We start from the raw sequence: 19,904 nt of genomic DNA, 5'->3' as shown, positions 1-19,904 counted from the left end.
TGAGGGCAGGAGGATGTGCAGTGCTTTGGTGCTGGGTGTCTGTGCATTCATTTTGTACAGGACTTTTGTGCAATTTCTTCCAGTAGGGCATCTGTGCAACACGTAGTACTAGGGTATTATGCAGTACCATTGGAGTGTATGGATCTGGGGGTGATACTGTATGTTAACTGCACTTTGATTGTACATGCGTGTACATGTACAAGACAATTTTCTCCTACGGGACAAAATAAATAGACTAAATGGGAAAACAGGTGCGATTAAAAAAAGACTCGACTCGCAGTGGATTAAAACTTGAAAATTTTGAAAATTTTTATTCAAAAATGTCAAAGAAGTGAAAAGAATAAACCTTAGGCAACATTCTACTGAGAAAACAAAAGTCTTTGGCTTAACAAACACTACAAAACAAAATGACAGAGGATAGATTCCTTAATCTGTACATACAAGTTACCACTGGCAATTGTGTGGCACGAGTAAAAAAAATAAAAACAATAAACTTTCATATAGCTCTATGAAAATCTCTTATTCCTCAAACTGTCTGTACAACAATCTTCATAAATTAGAACTTTTTTCATAACTTAATGACTGTTCAACATGGTGGTTACTTATATGACCAATTTGTCTTATGTGCACCTCTGCAACTCTTGACCCAGATTCTATGGCACTTGGTTCGGACACCACTAGCAGCATTAACCTCACAAGACAGTATTACTTCTCAGTCTCAGGCATTACACAGAAATCTCAAGTATAATCACAGCGGCCCTTTACATTTGTTGCACACCCGAGCTAAACTACGGAGGAAATGCTGCTGCGAGTTTGTCTAGATCCCCTACAATGCAACAATGCAACGTGTTTGTTTACAGGAGCGCAGATCCAGTGAACGCCACAAGGCTTTGTTGTCATTGCTGGTCTTTAACATCTTGAAATCAGCCTCTGGAATCTATTGCCGTGAAAGCAGCAGTTCTTTTAAAACTATCAAACTGAATGCGTGAACATGAGTAGAGACATGTTGTCACCCCCCTCGAATTAATTACAATAATACATCATAAAAAAAGGTCTGAAGGAAATCAAAAAAGTATTCAAAACAACCTATAAGGAAACAGCTGTGTGTGGCCAGCTCCTGAGCGTGGCATTTGGTCTGGAAGGGCGGGCTGGACCTGCTAACCCGACCTAGTACAGAGGAGAAAGAAAACTCTGAGGTAGATAACTGGTCTGACTGACCACCAGGTCGAATCACAGGCTTACTGGAGGATACCGTAATAAAAAAAGCCTGTTTTAATCCACCTTGTTCGAAACATTATCTGACTTATTTTTTAAAAAGGTCATAGCACTGTCCATTTATAGCTTAAATTGATTTCTTTTTAAAGGAACAGTTCACCCCAAACTCAAATATTCACAATATTCCTCTTACCAGCAGTGCTATTTATTAATCTAGATTGTTTTGGTGTGAGTTGCCGAGTGTTGGAGATATCAGCTGTAGAGATGTCTGCCTTCTCTTGAATATAATGTACCCAGATGGCACTCTGCTTGTGGTGCTCAAAGCGCCAAAAAATTATTTTTTTTTAAAATGTCGCTTCCCAAAAATCATGACCTGATTACTCAAAATAATCCACAGACCTTGTTGTGAGCAGTTTCATGTTGGAACTATTTTCTCTCTACCAAACTACACCCGCCAACTGTATCACCACGCAGAAGGAAGAGTGCATCTACTCATGGACAAGAGGCTACATAAATGACGTCCTCCTTGGCTGAGCTGTAACGTTAGCTAGCTCAGTGGTGCTAGGTGAGCTAGCAGTAGATGCATGCTTCCTTCTGCACAGTGATACGGTTGGCGATTGTAGTTCGGTAGAAAGAGAATAGTTCCTACAACATGGTCTGTGGATAATCTTAAGTAACAGGGTCATGATTTCTAGAAAGCGACATTTGTCACTAGTGTCATCTAGTTCCATTATATTCAACAGAAGGTGGCCATCTTTACAACCAATATCACCAACACTTGGCAACACCAAAACAATCTCAAAAGCACTACAGGAAAAAAGTGTTTTTGATTTTGGGGTGACCTGTCCCTTCGACTTAATCCTAACTGTAATGTTGCATTTTTAAGTATGAAATTAATTTGTGGCACTTGTTGGATCCAGGCCTTCCTTCATGCTCATGTGTGTCCGTACTGTACTATTACATATGAAAACTGTATGTAATAATAGTTGTACAAAAAAAGGCACACTGTCCAAACTGCAGTCTAGTTTGCAGAGTCACTTGTATCCTGGTTACAGAGACAAATGATTTTCCTCAGTGTACTAGCTCCCAATCTTTGGTGAAGTAAACTACGATTGAAAGTGCCTGTCTGTTTCCTATCAAAGAGCGAGGTGCAATAAAATACACATATTCATTTCATGTTGCCCTCAAACTTGCTGAACTTTTGCCAAAGTTCTATTAAAAGGCTTTGATGAGGTTTTTTTGCACAATCATAAGTCTGTGTTTTCCTGTTAGTTTTTTTCAAATAAAAGTGAAAAAAGAGACATCCCATGAAAATAACAATTAACATTACCCCGAAAGACAAAAAGGTGACCGACAAACAAAACACATTTGCCCTGCCCATTCCCCCGCCCTGCCAAGTTCAATTTCAGCTATTCTACTATACCAAGTAATCAAAAAGGCAAGATTCAAAAGGTAACACATTCCAACATCCAGAAACATGTAAGGTCTTCTTACTAAATAAATATTACATCCAATAAAATCATCAGATGTGGAGTCGTTTTTCAGTTTTCTCTAAATGTCTTCTACTTGTCTATCAGTTTTGGGAGGGGAAAAAGCAATAACACCTTGACTTCATTAGAAAAAGTCTGACATAGCTCATTTCCAAGGCAATAGCTCTCTAAATTATTTGCTTATTGCTGCTCTCTGTGGTGGTCTGTACAACTTCTGTATCAAAACTATGAAGGCAAATTCGAATCAGACAGCAAGATCAATCTAAAGTACTAAGAGAAATCACTTTACAAGAAAACAACACGTAACACTTCACCATAGCAACACTCACACAGCAAGCACAAAAACATCACTTTCAAAATGTCTGGCTGAAAAAAAGTCTTCGGAAAAGGAAATGGAAGTATTAACAAAACATATTTACTGTCATGCACTTCGAACAACTAGTCACGTGATTCTTCCTCGCATCCTGTGGCAATCCTCGGTAAAAAATAAAATGTTTTCTAGTATGAAAATAAAACTTTCTCAAATCTTTTTTCTTTTTTTTTTTTATATAATTTGAATCACTTGAGCTCAGATATTCTCTCTGAAAATGATACCAAAAATACTCTCACTTAAACATTTGCAGAACCTGTGCAAAACAGTGAAAAGATCCTCAGCATCTGTTGCATTTGTAGACATGATTGTTTTAGCTGTCGTCCCAATGTTGCCTCAGCACTACTTGGTTTGTTGGTAGGAATATGGGGAATGATTGCCGGAAGAGTCCACTTGTGACTGTGCGCCATTTTCCTGGAAGAGAAAGTAAAATAACAGTGAGCTGTTGTTTGAAATGAAGACAACGCTTCACACACATCAGGCTGCAATGGTGTTACAACACATACCTCTACAGGAACATTTGATGTCTGCATGTGTGCGTACTGTGGGATATATCCTCCTTGCATAGCTGTGTTGGCGGCCATAAACTGCACAATGAAATGGAAGGAAGTGGAGTTATTTATAGAGCATGTTTATGATCTATACATTTTATAGTTTAAAGAAACACTTCACCCCCCAAATGACCATTTGTATATCAATTAATCACCTGTGTTACACTGAATTCATAAAGAAAACTTGAATTGAAGTAAAAGATGGGACACAAAAACAGCAAAACTACATCAAAACATCCTTGTACAACTTCTCACACAAGTTGTGTAGTATAATCAGTCTCATTTATCTGGTCATATGCTCAGTGGACATGCATTTTTGCTAAAACCTGGGCAAACACATGGGTTTGCACTCCATTTGGGTTGTTCAAATGCACGCGCCTGCCCATGTTTGCTACTTGTCCGCATTATGCGAAAGTGTTGCAAATAGCAGGGCTGCTCTCTAACAGTCAACCAAACGTGAGTTGATAGAAAGGTCATTAGTCGGCAAGATTTAATTGGTCACTTAGTCGCAGAAAAAAGAAGAAGAAAGAAAACAAACATGAAACTCTCTGAGGAGCTGCGTCTTGTCACAGTAAATCAAAACCTATATGACTGGACCATGTGGGTATTTAATTTGAAAGGACAGACACAGGAAGAGGCCACGCTCAGCAGTCAGACAGGAGTCCCGTTACAAACCAATCATGCCCAACAGATATCTTTCCCTTCTTCTGTAAATATTCAGTCTGATAAATATGGAAAAGTTGATCACGTTAGTGCAGGGCTACCCAGAGCTTTACATCTGTCCCACGACTGATAGGCCTACACACTTATAAACAGCGCCTGGAAGAAGATCAGATCTGCATTCAGGATTTCAGGTAAATAGGCGATACGGTGCTCTTTAAGACTGCTTAGCAACCTCAGACGCAACCTGCCACCGCGCTCTTGGAAGCTGGCACAAAAAAAGGCACAAGAGTAGCAACCAGCGCCTGACCTCGTGTTTACATGCGGTTAAAAACGTGGCATTTGTACGGCCCCTAATTTACAGGGCTGGTACCTGCGTTTATTCCACAGGCTAGTTAATAACATGTCCGGCAGGAAATCCAAAGTGTGGGATCATTTTGAGAAGGTGAAGGACGAACCCAAGGTGATATGTAAACTCATCTTCATTGGTCGACTACAAACATGACGTATCATCTGAAACATGGAAGTAGCTACATGCCCATTAGCCACTTAGCACAATCATTACTGCTTTGCCGACAGCGTCATTAACAGGCCGCTCGCTCGGTGTGTGACGTGCAATTGTAGATAAATGTAGCACAGTGTTAACAATGTTACTGATACTATTCTTTCTCACACCTTGAACTCAAACCACTGTGTTGCCACACCCCAAATATATCATTTAATTGTTAAATTAATATCATAAGCATGCAGGCAACTAGTCGACTAATGGCCCTAAATGACGACTGTTGGTGAACTAGGAATATTCTAAGTCGGGGGCAGCCCAAGTAAATAGCAAGGTGTCCCCCATGTTGTTGTTTATTTGCACATTCAATATTCACTTGCACTTAATACGTTCACTTTAATCCATTGCTCACTTTTTATCCACTGCTCATTATTATTATTATTATTATTATTTATTGCTGTTTCTTGTATTTTTTGTACTTTTTTTTCTGCATGCCTAGTTTTTTAAAGTTTTTTAAATATTGAAATCTTTAATTTGACTCTTTATGCTTGACTGCTGTAACACTGGAATTTCTCAATTGTGGGATCAATAAAGGTGTATCTTATCTTATCTTTAGCAAAACTAGACCTGAATTATACTGCATGAGTTGTGTGAGAGTTTGTAAACAAATGTTTGATAGTTTTGCCGTAGTTAAGCTTGGTCCCCCTTTACTTCAATTCATCAAGAATTTTCTCAATTTTCAGAATCTTTGTTGACTACTGATGCCAGAAAAACAAAGTTTTCCTCACAAAATCAATGTAACACAGGGTGAGTAACTGATATATAAATGATCATTTTCTGGGTGAGTTATTCCTTTAATGAAGCACTTTAAACACCTCATTCTCAATTAAGTACATGTGTGAACTCATTTCTGATCCCATGCAGTTCTCTCACCGTTCCTGCACTGCCCAGAGAGAGGTGACTCATCTGCTGTGCAAGAGGTGCCATCATGGAAGTAGGCTGTAGTGACATAGATGGGTCCATAGAGGGCGATATCACAGTACCCTGGAAGGAAAGTGTGAGCAGATGAGAGGAATGTATCCAGCTTGTGCATACACAGAGTCACTGAGGGAATACTGTTCTGCAAAACTGAAATGCTTCTCAAAAGACACGTTGAATAAAGATGATCAAATGTCACAAAACTGATGCAGAGAATCTAGGATGTAAACACATAATCAGCTTTGCAGGATTGGATTTCAGGCCAAGAGAGACTGAGTAATCTCAGACTTCACATCTAATAACCCACAGCAGAAGGTGAATAGTCACAAGTTGAGCAAGTTGTCTATAAGCATCTTGGCTGGCCTGATGCATCTAACAGTGTTTTCTCATCTCCGCTGGCTCATTTTCAAAGCAAGAAAGGACTCTTCTCTCTCAGTTCGAACCCATCTGTTACAAAATATTCGGCATCTGTCACCAAATACACAGCTTCACATAGCCTCTTCAAAGCAGTCGTTTTTACATTCCTATACAAACACTTTAGTACCGCAAATCCTCAAGGATCAGTGTCACCTTATGTGTAACTACTACTCTCCCATATTGTGTCTGTCTGTTTACAGAGAAATGTTTCAATTCTGTTACAACCACAGAGGGAAATGTTTGGATGAATTAGAATAAAAAAGAGAGAGAGAGATAGATTTGTAATGAAGACAGTGAGGATGAAAAGATTTTGTTCTTACTGGGTGCTGCATGATGTAGGGTTGATGAGGCACCCAGGATGGGTTCTGCACCTGGAACATCACACAAACACGCTCTGTAAACACACTGGCATTGAACAGCTGCTATTTCCAGAGATCACATGCTACTGTGACTGGCACGGCAACAAGAATGAAAGGCCACCGTGCCCTTTGTCACATATCTAACCCACACACCTAAACCCCAGTGGACCGGTTCCTAAATCCTGATGACACATGGTTTATACACACAAATGCTTGCGTTACTACATGTGAAAACTGATGAATGAAATGCCGTGTCTTTGTGGTATTAGATAAGGATTCACACCTGGTACGTTGAAACCGGAGACATGTAAGGAGACATGGATGCTTGAGCAATCATCCTGTTTGAAATACTGTATGCTGGTGGGAAAAATCTGTAAACACAGAATAAATTAAATAAGGTTAAGTACAAAAAAAAAAATATATATAGACCACAACGGTGTAATCTAATTTGTTGTTGCAGCTTACCCATTTTGCATAGCAGCTGCACTGGGGTCATACGTGAGTGTCATTCCAGCCTGAGAACAAAAGAAAGCACTGGTTTGGCAACTAAACTGAAGCATGCAACACCAACAATTAACCAACGCAGCATCACCACATGACGGCCTATTGTGTATCTATTGAGCTCAAACCGGAAAGAGCACAGCCCTTGACTACAAACAACTCTATAATTAACTTCAGGAAACATAACCAGGATTACAACTCAATAAAAATCTCGAGTGATGGATACATGTGATTTATTTTTTGGATCCTGGGTCTTTAACCTTTAAGAATTGCTAAATTCTTGTTTGATAATTCAAGTTATTTTTTTCCCCTGCAAAATTAAAATATGTCTGGAAAAAAACACATTAACATGAATCCAACATATTAGCATAGACAAATCAGCCTATTTGTGAAGAAAAAATGACTGTGCAGGACCTATCTGTTAATGGCGAGGTGAACTAGTTAGCTAACATTTACATACTATTAAAAAATATTGGCCAATTGGCTGCATTATCATTCCAAGTGTATGGACATTCTTGTGAGCTGCAGTGGATCATTTTCTTACTTTTCGAGAAAGAAACTGACATATCCTTTGCCTCAGAAACCACCAACATAGGGTGAAGTTAACCCACCTAGCCATGCTACAACTGTTGCTAACTTAGCAGCTACAGGTAAGCGCTAATCCTGCATAGCCAGACCTATCTCCACAGGACTGTGTCAACACATGAGAAAGGTCTGGAATCACCATTTACCCTCCTGCTATAGGGGAAAAAATGCTCTGGGTTGTTTTTGTTTCTTTGAACCAATCACAGTCATCTTGGGCAGCACTAAGCCCAGGATGCAGAGAGGGTGCTCTTGCAAAATGGTGTTCAGGCTGAACTTGTTTTGGTGGAACATTTGCACGTGGGGGGTGAGCACTGTCATTAAAAACACATAAACATATATCACTGTGTGATTGAACTTTTACTGATTAAAAAGACAAAAATAATTTGATAATTGGAGCCCTAGAGGTGAAGCATGGCTATATTTAGCTCTGGAGGAGCTCACTGGACACTGGCTGGCTGTATGTGGCTGTAGCAAATCATTGTTACAACGATATCACAAAAGTTTATGTGATGTGTAACAGATTGGTACGCTGAAGTCAATTTGAAGCATGACGTTGGCGGAGTTAAAAGATGTGGCAAATCAACTCCAACTGGCCGTGTCAGAAAATGGATCAACATTGTGGGGTGCGAGAGTCCTAAGAGAGATGGAGTCTGGACTTCTCCAAGGTGCGTTGTTTTATTCGTTGTAGACCTTTACAACAATTCAACGAACGCAGGCATGATTTATTGCACAATCCAAATTGCCATTGCCAGTTTCTGTGTATAAGTTGTTAGCTCAGAGGTTATTGTTGTTGTTTCCTGTGGCGAAGGGGATCTGGAAACATAAACATGCAATAGGAGACGGAAAGAAGAATGCTGGCCGAAATCAGCGCCCGATGGCAGGCTTATAGCCACAGTCTATCCAGTGAGTCAGACTAGGCAAGTGCAAACGAGAGACAGCTTAAATATATTCAGAGAATTATCTCAAGTGCAACTCAGTCTTATACAATATATGTAGTAGGGTGTCCTTTCTTTGTCTCTCTTTCAGCTAAAATGTTTAAAATCCCTGCTTTACATGAGTCTTCCGCAACACTAAACAATAAAATCACACTTAAGTTGTGCTTTTTTCATCAGGTTGTGATGCTAGTAAGTGCATCTGAAACTTGTCCTTAATTAATCCTGATTTTAAGGAGATATCACGTAGGTGTATGACTATCAAAAAACAGCATACATAAAGAAAAAGTGTAGCCTGAACACTTACTCCGTGCCACAAAAGTTCAATAATGACAACCTTTTTCGATCCTACTTGGAACTTTGACAGATCAAAATGTTTGAGAAGTCAAAACCACACCTATATTTATACATAATGCACACCAATAAGTTGTCAAGCTCTATAATGGCAGGTGTGGTTAACCATTTAAACCACTCAGGGTGATAAAACAAATGACATCAAACAGTAACATAAGGCCATACTACTTTGTCTGCTTTTATTATTCCTATCATGGATTGGCTCCCATCAACACTTACCAGTCTGGAGTCACTGTCCCTTCCCCAACCGCGACCATTCAGGGCAAATTTATTCTGACTTTGTCGCTTTTTCTGTCCACCATCAGCAAACTTGCACAGCAAAGGTTCAGATGGTGCTAAAGAGAAACAAGTGGTGAGAGATAAAATGAAGGTTTGTCTTATGCAAACGTCATCACACACTCACACACACAATGCTGTCTGGTATTGCTTGCTATACAGTCATTCACTCCCTGCAGCCTGGGAGTGCACATTTACTAGCCAGCCTGGGAACGCAGACATCTAATTTGGCAGCTGTGGAGCTGTAATCCCCTCCCCTTCCTAAAGGAGGCGAGGCCAGCAGAGACTATTTCAGTCTAATAATCCAATTAAAAAGCTTAGAGAGGGAGTGGAGGCCACACAGAGCAGCTCCCTCTCCCTCGTTTTCTTTGTCTGTGCTCTGCCACTTAGGGCTGAGTGTATATGAGCAGCAGACTTACTGACTCCTGTTGGAGGCATGAATCAGTTGGCTGACCACTTCATCCTGCCTTTACAACACCGCCCATTAACACTGTACGTTATTACAAAGCAAATCCTGTTATTTTCTTTCACATATTATTTCCATGGCATTTACATTTCACTTCCACAGTGTGTACCTGCCAATGTAAGATAATAACACTGTATGTCTTACCCGGAACACCTGCAGGTGTTTTAATAAACTTTCCATTGAAGTGAGAAATGACGGCGTCACATTTTTCAGTTGACTCCATCCTGCAGATATAAGAGACACACAGAGCACAGCTATATCAGCGAGAACTGCAGTAACAACGGTGAACAGGTGCTTTCCAAGAACTGCTTCCTTTCTGGGTGGGTGGAAGAGGTGGTTCAATATAAAACACTGCAAGCCCCAAAGCGCACATATGTTGTAATTAACTTGTATAGTCCCTACCTTTCATAGCACACAGACCTATTATTGCACACCCATGCAGACAAACATTCCTATGATGCATGCCGATATATGCGTCATATCAATCATGACCCCAACCTCGCCTGTCAGGTATTTCAGTCAAACCTCAGGTTGTGCAAGAACGACTGGTGGAAGCCACTATAATTAAATCACCCAGTCATTGTGAAACTATTTCTTAAAGGTGTTTCCATTTGTCCATACATGACGATTCTCTCTGCCTTGTTCTCAACAACACAGCTGTGTTATTAGGTATTAATTTTTAGAAATGAAAAACATTCTGCAATGAACTGCATGGGGATTTTTTATGAAGAGAAATCAGCAAAAACAGATTTATTTCAAGTTTTAAATCTTGTAAGCATGCCCATTTTTATGTGCTACAAGACATATCATAAGTGAAATAAGAAGTCAGTACTACGGATGAACATTTTTGCTTGTAACTGTAAAACACAAATTCTGACTCCCAAGGTTTGTTTCATCACAAACCTAAGGAACAAATCCCTTAACACTGGTATAATGAGGCAAACTGGAGGAGAAGTCAGGCTACATACTGGTATTTTATAAGTTAAGTTTCACTTTCACTTCAGCTCGTCAGAGCTGGCAATCAGGAACAAGGTTTAACTGGCACATTATTAGCTGTTTGATGAAGTTGTCAAGCAGAATGATTATGTTATCTATTACAGTTTACAAGCAGAGGTTTGTGTGTCTGATGGGCAGAGTCAAAGGTGAGCAAGTTTGCTTGAGATGCAGGTGAGCAGCTGAGGGGTGGGGCTAATTTGCAGGTTCATAGATCTGTGAATATTAAATGAGGCAAAGGTGTAGAGTTACATCAAAGCCATTTTAAGGCTTGAAGGGATGTTTTTCATGGGGAAAATAATCAAAATATCTAATTTTGTGTAACAGAGTGAATTTTAGGGGATTACTCAATGCCTGGAGAGGAAATGTAAGTCTTTTTTTGACAATGTTGCCACCCAAAAGGGGTCTCTTAATTTAGATTAATCTTACCAATACTATATGTGGCACCAGTTAATAACTGTCACCTAATATTGTTTAAGCACCATGATTCACTGAGATTAATTTACACAACTGTCTTACCTTGCAAAGCCCACTCCTCTGCTGTTGCCACTGGAGTCCCTCAAGATGCGTGTGGATATGACCTGGCCGAAGTGCTTTAACATGTTCTCCAGTTCCTGCTCATCCATCGACACGGGCAAGTTGGAGATGTACAAGTTTGTCGGGTCCTGTTCTTGTTGCTGCATAAAAACAGAAGAAGAAAAGAATATTGTAAATACAGTGAAAAAGGGAAATAGGAACCCACTAGTAATGTATTTACACAACAGGAAGTGCTTGAAACACACCTGGAAAACACAAAACTATTCCTTTGTTGCATCGCATTCATACTGGCTTTAGTAACAAGGATGAAGAGAAAAGGGAAGGACAAGTTTCCTTACAATTCCATATAATTTATGCCTGGAAACAGCTAAACATTTAATGGACTTCTAATAGGGACATCGGCAATGGGGTTAACATGTCTCCACTTATCTCTGCTTCTTCCTGTCTGTCTCTGTCGGGGGCTTAAGGTAGTAAAGGGTCACTATGAGCAGTGATGAACAGAGATTTGCATGCAGCCCACGGTGGCTTGGGGCTCACATCAGCTGATTTCTTGCTGTATCTTAATAGCATCAGCAGAAACATAAGACATGGTTACGAGTCCCCAGGGAGCGGCCTCTCACCATTAATATTCATCAGCGTTGTGTTGTTCAGAGTCAGCTACAGGAACAGGTTGGATTACTAAAAGTAATACACCAACAGAAAAATCTACGATTCAGAATTATGAGGCAGTGAATGAGCCAGAGCCTGCGCTGCAACAAAACCCACTGACTGAACCTGCTTTACCCCTCAGGCCTTTGCAGGCAGAGCTGAGCATTTGTACTGCTAAGTGTTCTCTAAATGACCCCTCAGTTAGGCAATTGATAAATTGTTAATAACAGGAAGCTGGTTTTGTCTCTGTTGTTGCACATTACTTGTTCATTTCTTCCTGTAAGGTACAATTTGACCTGCTCTTTACTGTCACACAGTTACTATTCCAGGAGAAATCACACTTGTGACTTATTTACGAGGGGTTTGAGGGTGAGGTGAATGTTTTATTGATGCAGTAAGTCAACCAAAGAAGCTCCTCTGTTTTAATACCGACTGTCATCACTTAAAAGAAATATGAAAGAAAGAAAGACATAAAAACAGCATGTGTGTAAAAAAGCTCGGAGAAATGCAGGGACAAAAAATATGGCAGTGAGATAAGACATCTGTTTGTGCTTTGAATGGGTCACCACCCATCAGTCAGTCATTAACTGTGACTGACGCACGCTTGTGGAGGAAGAGCTGATGAAGAGGTGTGGCTGATGGAGGGGTGTTACTCTTTGCCTTGCTACAGAGACAGGGAGGATGGGATGCTGTAAAAAATTATGTGATCTACAGTATACATTTTTACCCTAACTTAACCAGGGTATATTAGGTTAGCATCTTTGCTTTTTTTTGCAACAACCTACTCCGTAAACCCTCAGTCTTTTTTGGTGGCTACTCAGAAGCCACAGAAGCAGCTGGGACTTTAAATGTCTTCCTCAAGAACGTTAACAATTGTGGTAATGAGGGATGGGCAAGTGCTGCTCTTTCACTTCCTCTGCCCACATTTAGCTTGCTGATCCAAAGATTGAACTGACACTTTCCAGTCACAAGAAACAATACAAAACAACGCTGCTCCTCTGTCAATGTCATTCACAGAGCTTGGTAAACCACCTAAATGAAATCCATGATGTACAACAACTTCTTATACATATGTGCATTAAGTCAATCCCTTATATGCATATGGAGAAAGGGAAGCACAAAGTCAAGTATCACAAGACAGTCGTTGAAATAACATATGGTTAAAAGAAGGGAAACTCTTATCTGGCCACTTCCCACCACCTGCCTTTGAAATAATAATGAGAGAAAGCCTATTGAGGGTGCCTGTGCAGATAAAAAAAACAGGAAAAGGGACCTTTGTCAGAGAGTCCATTAAGCCCAAACAAGCTGGAGTGAAAGGCTCACACTTTATAATGGCATTTACCTTCCACAATACAAAGATTAAACTTCAGCATGCCCCTCAGAGCTGCTCTATTTTAATTAAAAAAGTAAAATGGGTGCACAGAGGCATGTCAAGAAGCTCTACAGATCCCCAGACAGGGAAATGAGGCCAAGGGTTCTTGCTCAGTGTTGTATGGGAACTAATTTCCCCCGACTGGTTCCTGTTACCATAACAACACACAATTATTTACTTCCTTTCCTGATGTCTGAGAGTTTGGGTACTTAAAGTACCACAGTCCTACTTTAAAGTCATCTGAAAGTCTCCTATGTTATACTGTGAACAAATAAAGCTGTGTCCGTAGTATATCAATGACTCTGTCCACACAATTCTGGGCACCAACTAAACAATAGTTCAAACTATTACTTGAAGATGACAGTCTACTGTAAATCCACCTTCTGCAGCCAAGAACAGATTTTAGATTTTATGTTTTTAACATATTTGCAGCATGAAACCTTGTTTGCTTTTCATGTTTGAGAGGTTTAAGTGAAATAATCTTTCAGGGAGATAGTAAATCTATGTGTAATGGTGCATTGGAGGAGACAGAGAGACTAGTGTCAGCTCCCAGACAGGCTTGCTGTCGAAGTATGTGCACATGCTGGATAATTTCTCTGCTACGTCATCCCGCTGTCAGCAACAACTATCTCTACACCCTATAGTCTAACTATTGGCGCCACTCACGTCTGAAGCCCTTCTAAAGCCTGGACGAGAGCTGCCGGCTGACAGAATACCTGTGGCGACCATTGATAATGTATATGCATGCAACACTTGCAGGGAGACGCATACATATACACCATATATGAACACATCAGCAAATTACCAAATATATTTAAGCATTGGGGGACAGATTTAACACTCTATTAACTGTACTGTTAATGCAACAGGAGTCAAACTTTATGCAAAATGAAAATGAAAATGAAATGGAGATGAGATGCAGGAGACAATAAGACAAATCAGACAAAGAGAAAGACCGAGCTGCAGCTCAGAGTGCAGCAGGTGGAGGATAGAGATGCTGTTCATACAGCAAATGTCTTCCTGGAATACTACAGTTAAATGCGGTCAAGTGCTCACTCTGAATGTTTCACCAAAACGAATAACTAACTGACTTGGGGACCTCACACCATCGACATGCAAACTGAGAACTGAAAACTCCAACAAGCTATGCACGTGTGTCACATTAGCTCCAAATGCCTCAGTAAATCTGGTGCAAATTTGTGCAAATAATAAACATCAAAAATAGTTCCACACGCACACGTATGCACAAATATCCACTGTTTTCAGCACATGCTTCCTGCTTCATGATTTAACTATACAGAGTTCACTACAGACCAAGTGTTTTGCAGCATACACCCTGCAGTCAAGGATTCCAGTCCTGCTATTTAATACCACACAGATTAGGTTAAGGTTGCCCACCAGCCAGATGGAGGAGAATCAGTGTTAGTGGGTGACTTGCATGGGTGTGATATCAGGATTAGACTGTAATGAATCCTCACCTTTGCCATCTGAGCTTGGACACCAGTGGTCTTTAGAGCAGCCACGGCTTTCTGAGCTGCAGCGGGGCTGTCGAAGTCCACAAAGCCATATCCTGAGGAGACAAGCAGCACGGTTAGGACAATATTCTATAGCCAGCACAAATAAATGGCCGAGCCTCTGCGTTGCATGGGCTGACTTGTGCTACTCTGTGGTGGAATGTGTGTTTATTTCTGGGCATAACATGTTACAGTGTGTTACTGTGTGAATTTACATGCATATACTTCTGCATTCTCTTCATATATTGAACTGTGTGTGTTTACGTGAGCTTTTATGCGTGTTTTTGTGTGTGTGTGTGTGTGTGTGTGTGGAAATAGAGGTAGAAAAGTGCTGATGATGCAGATACCAGTGTGACGTTCATAGCTCAGGTCAGCTCTTTGTCCTGGGGGGCACAAACAGGGTGAACCTATAGTCCCTAACCTCTGCTGCAGCTGCTATATTTAACTTATTCAAGCTAATTTATGGTGAATATGTCAGGGCGCTTTAAAAGTTTAATGAGACTCTTGATAATTCTGAAATTAGCAAGGTCGCACAAAGTTAGTGCTATAGCCATCTCTGGCTTTAATTCAAAAGTCAGTCGAAGTTTTACAAGGGCTTTAACAGCGTCGCCTCTCACTGACAGCCATTGATTAACTGGCATGTGTTTAATCCCGAGGAGAGTGACAACACATTCTCTTAATCCCATCAGCACGAGAGAGAATCAGTAAGTCCCTCTTAAGTCAGACGTGCAGCCTACGAGAAATGGACCAAGACCAACAGTGTCACTCAGCAGAGAGAGGAGGAGTCTGGCACTTCTTCCCAGGAAGCACCCACAGCAGTAACACACCAACAGACAAGAGCTGAGGCTTAAAATAACATGAGCTGAGAGGCAGCTTTAAGCAGCCTGGCTGTCTGTTTCCTGACTTGCCCGGATCATCTGACACAACTGCATAGCTGCTGAATGACTTGATGTTATGATAAAATTCCCACATTGGACGTCTACCATTTTTTTAAAGACAGTGTGGAGTTGAAATTCTCTCTTGAGGTATTGAAAATACCTCAGGGCACTTCATAGTGTTGGAAAGGGAAAAACAACATCACACACCTTTACATTTGTTTGTAGTCTTGTCCAGGATGGCCTTTGTTGATACAATTTTGCCGTACCTAGGGGAGGAGCAGAAAGGCGAGGCATTGTTAGCTAGGATTATGTACCAGACAGAGCCAGTTATAAAACACACAGAGAGGGAGGGTTGGGCAACAATCTATGACATCACTGTAAAAATATGAGAAACAGGAAGTGGTTTCCATGTGGTACTGAAAATCCCCACCATGTGAGTGCGAAGCTAAACAGTCTCTTTTTAACTCAACCACTGTATCAAGCTTTACACAAAGTCACCAAAGACACCTTACTGAATCACTTACGGATGCTTGTGCGTCTGTGCAAACCACTGCCTTACAACACACGCAGATGGTGGCATTCAAAAGTCTGGTCTGGTTTTGCCTTTGGTTAAAAGGTTAAAAACTCCTCTCTTCTTTTTTTCCAAATACAACTGTGCATTTTTGGTGCAAATTTTAAAACCAGTTTTTTATTTTTATGAATTAAATGCTATGTATACTTATGTTTAACTGTTTCATCAGACCAACTGAGTTCTAGAAAAAGTCTTTGGGAAAATTCAAATCAGGATAACAAGAGTAAATCCTGAGACAGCTGTTTGAAGTAAAGAAGTCCACCTCTGTAATCCTCCACACAAACGGTTGGCTTTTGGTTTGATGCCAAGTTTTTTATCATGCAATCAATTCACTTGTTGCACATTTTTTTGATCTGTTCAGTGATTTCTGTTCTTTAGAGTTTCTTAAACTCAGTGCGGTGGAAAAACATTTAAAACTGGGAGTAACGGAATGTATGAAGGCTTCTTTTAAAATGAATATCTTTCACTTTTATTTTTCCACATGGCCAACCACAATGGATAAATTCAGTCCATATGTATCATGTTTAAAAAGACCTCTATCATCTACAGTGACCATGTTACAAGCCATGATGCACCCTACAGTTAACCAGGAGGATACTTTAGCCAAGGATTAGGCTAAATGCTGAAATGGGTGAAAGAGCGTGAACTTATGACCTTTTCTTCATCTGAACTCTAATCTCAAATCATGCGAGGCTGCAGTGTGTTTACTCTTCCACTACCATCAAACTGTACACAGAAAGTAATAAACGGCACATCTAATAAATTAAGTCACACTTTAACTGTGAAGCAACTAAAAACTTTTGCATTTAGGTTGCTCTCTCAAATCTAAAAAGCTCTCATTTGAGGATCAATCCAACATTGAAGTAAAGGATTTTTAAGTTTTGTTTTTTATCCACCTGAATCTTTAATAAAATTAAATAAAAGAAAGATGAATAAAATACTGAGTTACAGCTAAAGGCCAGTTTCAACATGCAATATATTTCTAAACACCCAAAGAATGAATTGGCAGCTTTGTGCTGCAAAGTCAGTATCTCATTGTGAAGAAGGGCTGCAGAAAAAAAGCAAATAAACCCTCTGAGGCACCAGGGTGGTCTGAAGCATCCAGCGCACAAAGAGAGCTGTGGATGAGCCTGGCGCTGACAATATCTGTCCTTTATCCACACACGATATATGAAACCTCTGCTGCTATGCCCCGCATGCTTATCATATATGTTCTGTCCTTGTGTGATTTTCAAGATTCAAATGTAGCTTGCAACGCTGCTGGAATTGTTTTAATCTCAAATATACACACATGAATCCATAGGTGTCTCATCACGCTCTGCAAGGTCCAAATCTACTCTTACATCCTTTCTTAGAGGATTTTTAAACAGATATGTGGGGCTCATTTGTCTTCTAAAGTCAGCTTACTAGAATGGAAGAACATTTACTATGCTAAATTACAGCATAGATAACACTAAATAAATCCTATTCTTTAAACATAAGTGTACAGTTGCACTTGTAAAATGGCATTTTTATATCTTACCCTTTACTCCTTATTTGGATTTTAACAACTGTGTGTCAAAAAATGACTGCCACTGCAAATTTAAACTAGACTCTAAATCTAAGCGGGCCAAAAAAAAAAAAAAAATCAATAGCTGATCGATAGCAGATAATGATGAGAGGAAGTGAACTCACGGCTGACAGAGCTTGACCAGGTCATGGTCCGTGGTCGAAGGCGACAGGCCTCGGATGTAGAGGTTGGTTTTGCTGAGCTGGTCCCAGCCTGCAGTGCTGCTGCTGCTGCTGTTGTTGGTGCTGTTGGTGCTCGGGCTGGGTGGAGCCATGGGGTGTGACGATGAGGCAACAGGTGGCTGGAAAAGGCAGGGAAACACTGGGTTGAATTCAAGTTCAGGCTGGGTGGTAATTAAATAGTATTATTTGGCATCATGGCTCAAACTCTCGGGTCTAAATGACAGATTCACCTCTGACCACAACCTGCACGTTCAAGCACTGGAAGTGAGCAGAAATTAGATTTTCATGTGGTGTTAATTACTCCTAAAACCTACAATAACTAAATTTGCAGCCATGTTGGGGCAGCAGCATCAAGCTATAAACACAATATTGACATATTATCACCTTAAAGGAGCTCTACATGATATTCAGAGCATATCTATGATTCAGAGGTTGTCTGCAGACAGCTCTCAATGTGGAGGTGGCTGAGCTGACTGCTAGCAGCTAACAGTGCTAACAACAGCAACAGTGCTGACAGAGGTAGCGGTGTTATTCAGAGCATGGATGCTACGTGTCCCAATATCAGTGGTAACCACCATATAAGCCTAGTGCAGAAGGGTGGCAATTAGCTAGCCAGTGGGATACACATGCGTCACTCACGTGCACAAACATACACACACGGCCAGTCCATCTACCACACCAAAGAACAGATAAGCTCAGATTACAACACACAGAGGAAGTGTGACTTCATTCTTTGGTCTGGACACCATTACTCCACTGCATTGTTACATAACAAATAATTGCTGCTATATTAATGCTCTGAATATTGTATAGAGCTTGATATGGTGAAGTTGTTTGCAAGCAGTTGCTTATTTACAACCTGGTGAAAAGAAGACCAATATTCCATCTCTTTTACCTATGTTTTGCTCTCTACCAACCCCCTGGGGAAATTTCTAGTGATTTAGCTGCAAAAGGCTCCACTATGTACAGTAGCTAGGCTGCTAACTGTGTCTGCCTGTTGATTGGTGCTGGGAACATATAATACAGTAGGTTTTTAGAGGTTTTTTTGAGCTGAAAAGAGCTGACTGTTGCGTCTGGAAATGAGGTGGATGCGGTGAGGGTGAACCAAACCAGTAAAGTTGCAGGCTGTAAAACCAAAACACTTAAATAAAAGATGCTGAAACACTCCACAGAGGTGAGGACAACTGCACAGGCGATTGTCTGGGGGTACGTCATTACGAGTGACCCCTTTCACATCGTCATTCGGTTCATTGTTAATTCAACATTATTGATTACAGGACATTTCAGTAAGCCTAATCCATGTCCTTGTCAGAACAAATAGCAACTTGCTGCAAAATTTCTGCACTTTTCTGAAAAAAAGGATGGAGGTACGAAGGACATAAAAATGATAATTTGTCTCACACATTTCACACATGATTTCACACATACATAAACCAAGAAAGCCCTGCTGTGTGCCCTCACCAAGTCACTCATATATAGCGACATATTAAGGGAAAAACAGATTAACTGTGTGGACACTCCATCATTAGCATCATGTGAGTTTCTGTCCAGGGTGAGGATTAATGTTTTCCAGACCTGTGATCCATATCTGCAGAACAATCTCCATCACACCTTCGCAGTCAGCACAATCGGGGTCCACAGGGGCTCGTAGCTCTGACATCAGTGTCACACTGATATCACACTGCTTCGGGGTGTAGAATCAGCTATTTGCAGGTCAACGTAAACAATCATCTCTGGTGTAGCGCCAGACTTCTTAACTTCATAACTCTCATTAATGAGCAGCTTTATTTATACGCTCTGAATGGTTTGAGCGACTTCTGGTATGACCGTGTGTCTTTTCCCTATTAATTCAAGAAAAAACAACTTAACATTAACAAGCACTGTGATTTTCACATGCTATTCGGTTTTGGTACATAATAGCTGTGGGGCCTGCCCTTCTGGGGGAAAGGGGAGAAAAACAGTGAGAATCCCTCAGTGATTGAGCAACTTTGTGCTCTATGTTTA

The 19,904-nt window shown here is 40.5% G+C and overlaps 1 protein-coding gene across 1 annotated transcript in view; it reads right to left on the bottom strand.

Annotated features, from left to right (window-relative positions):
• Positions 1-284: 284 nt before the first annotated feature.
• LOC126392946 (RNA-binding motif, single-stranded-interacting protein 1) overlaps positions 285-19,904 on the bottom strand; it is a 22,662-nt gene continuing 3,042 nt past the window's right edge. Inside the window, exons 2-13 of the mRNA XM_050048730.1 lie at positions 17,844-18,019; positions 15,806-15,864; positions 14,685-14,776; positions 11,169-11,326; positions 9,801-9,880; positions 9,134-9,249; positions 7,008-7,057; positions 6,826-6,913; positions 6,504-6,554; positions 5,722-5,832; positions 3,582-3,662; positions 285-3,489 (exon numbers count right to left, since the gene is read on the bottom strand). Of these exons, the coding sequence (XP_049904687.1) occupies positions 3,418-3,489; positions 3,582-3,662; positions 5,722-5,832; positions 6,504-6,554; positions 6,826-6,913; positions 7,008-7,057; positions 9,134-9,249; positions 9,801-9,880; positions 11,169-11,326; positions 14,685-14,776; positions 15,806-15,864; positions 17,844-18,019 (1,134 nt within the window). The 3' untranslated portion in view covers positions 285-3,417. The remainder of the gene's footprint in view (positions 3,490-3,581; positions 3,663-5,721; positions 5,833-6,503; positions 6,555-6,825; positions 6,914-7,007; positions 7,058-9,133; positions 9,250-9,800; positions 9,881-11,168; positions 11,327-14,684; positions 14,777-15,805; positions 15,865-17,843; positions 18,020-19,904) is intronic.

The sequence above is a fragment of the Epinephelus moara genome, chromosome 7 (genome assembly GCF_006386435.1).
Source record: "Epinephelus moara isolate mb chromosome 7, YSFRI_EMoa_1.0, whole genome shotgun sequence".
NCBI classification, from domain to species: Eukaryota; Metazoa; Chordata; class Actinopteri; order Perciformes; family Serranidae; genus Epinephelus; species Epinephelus moara.
This window is presented reverse-complemented; position numbering and strand designations above follow the sequence as displayed.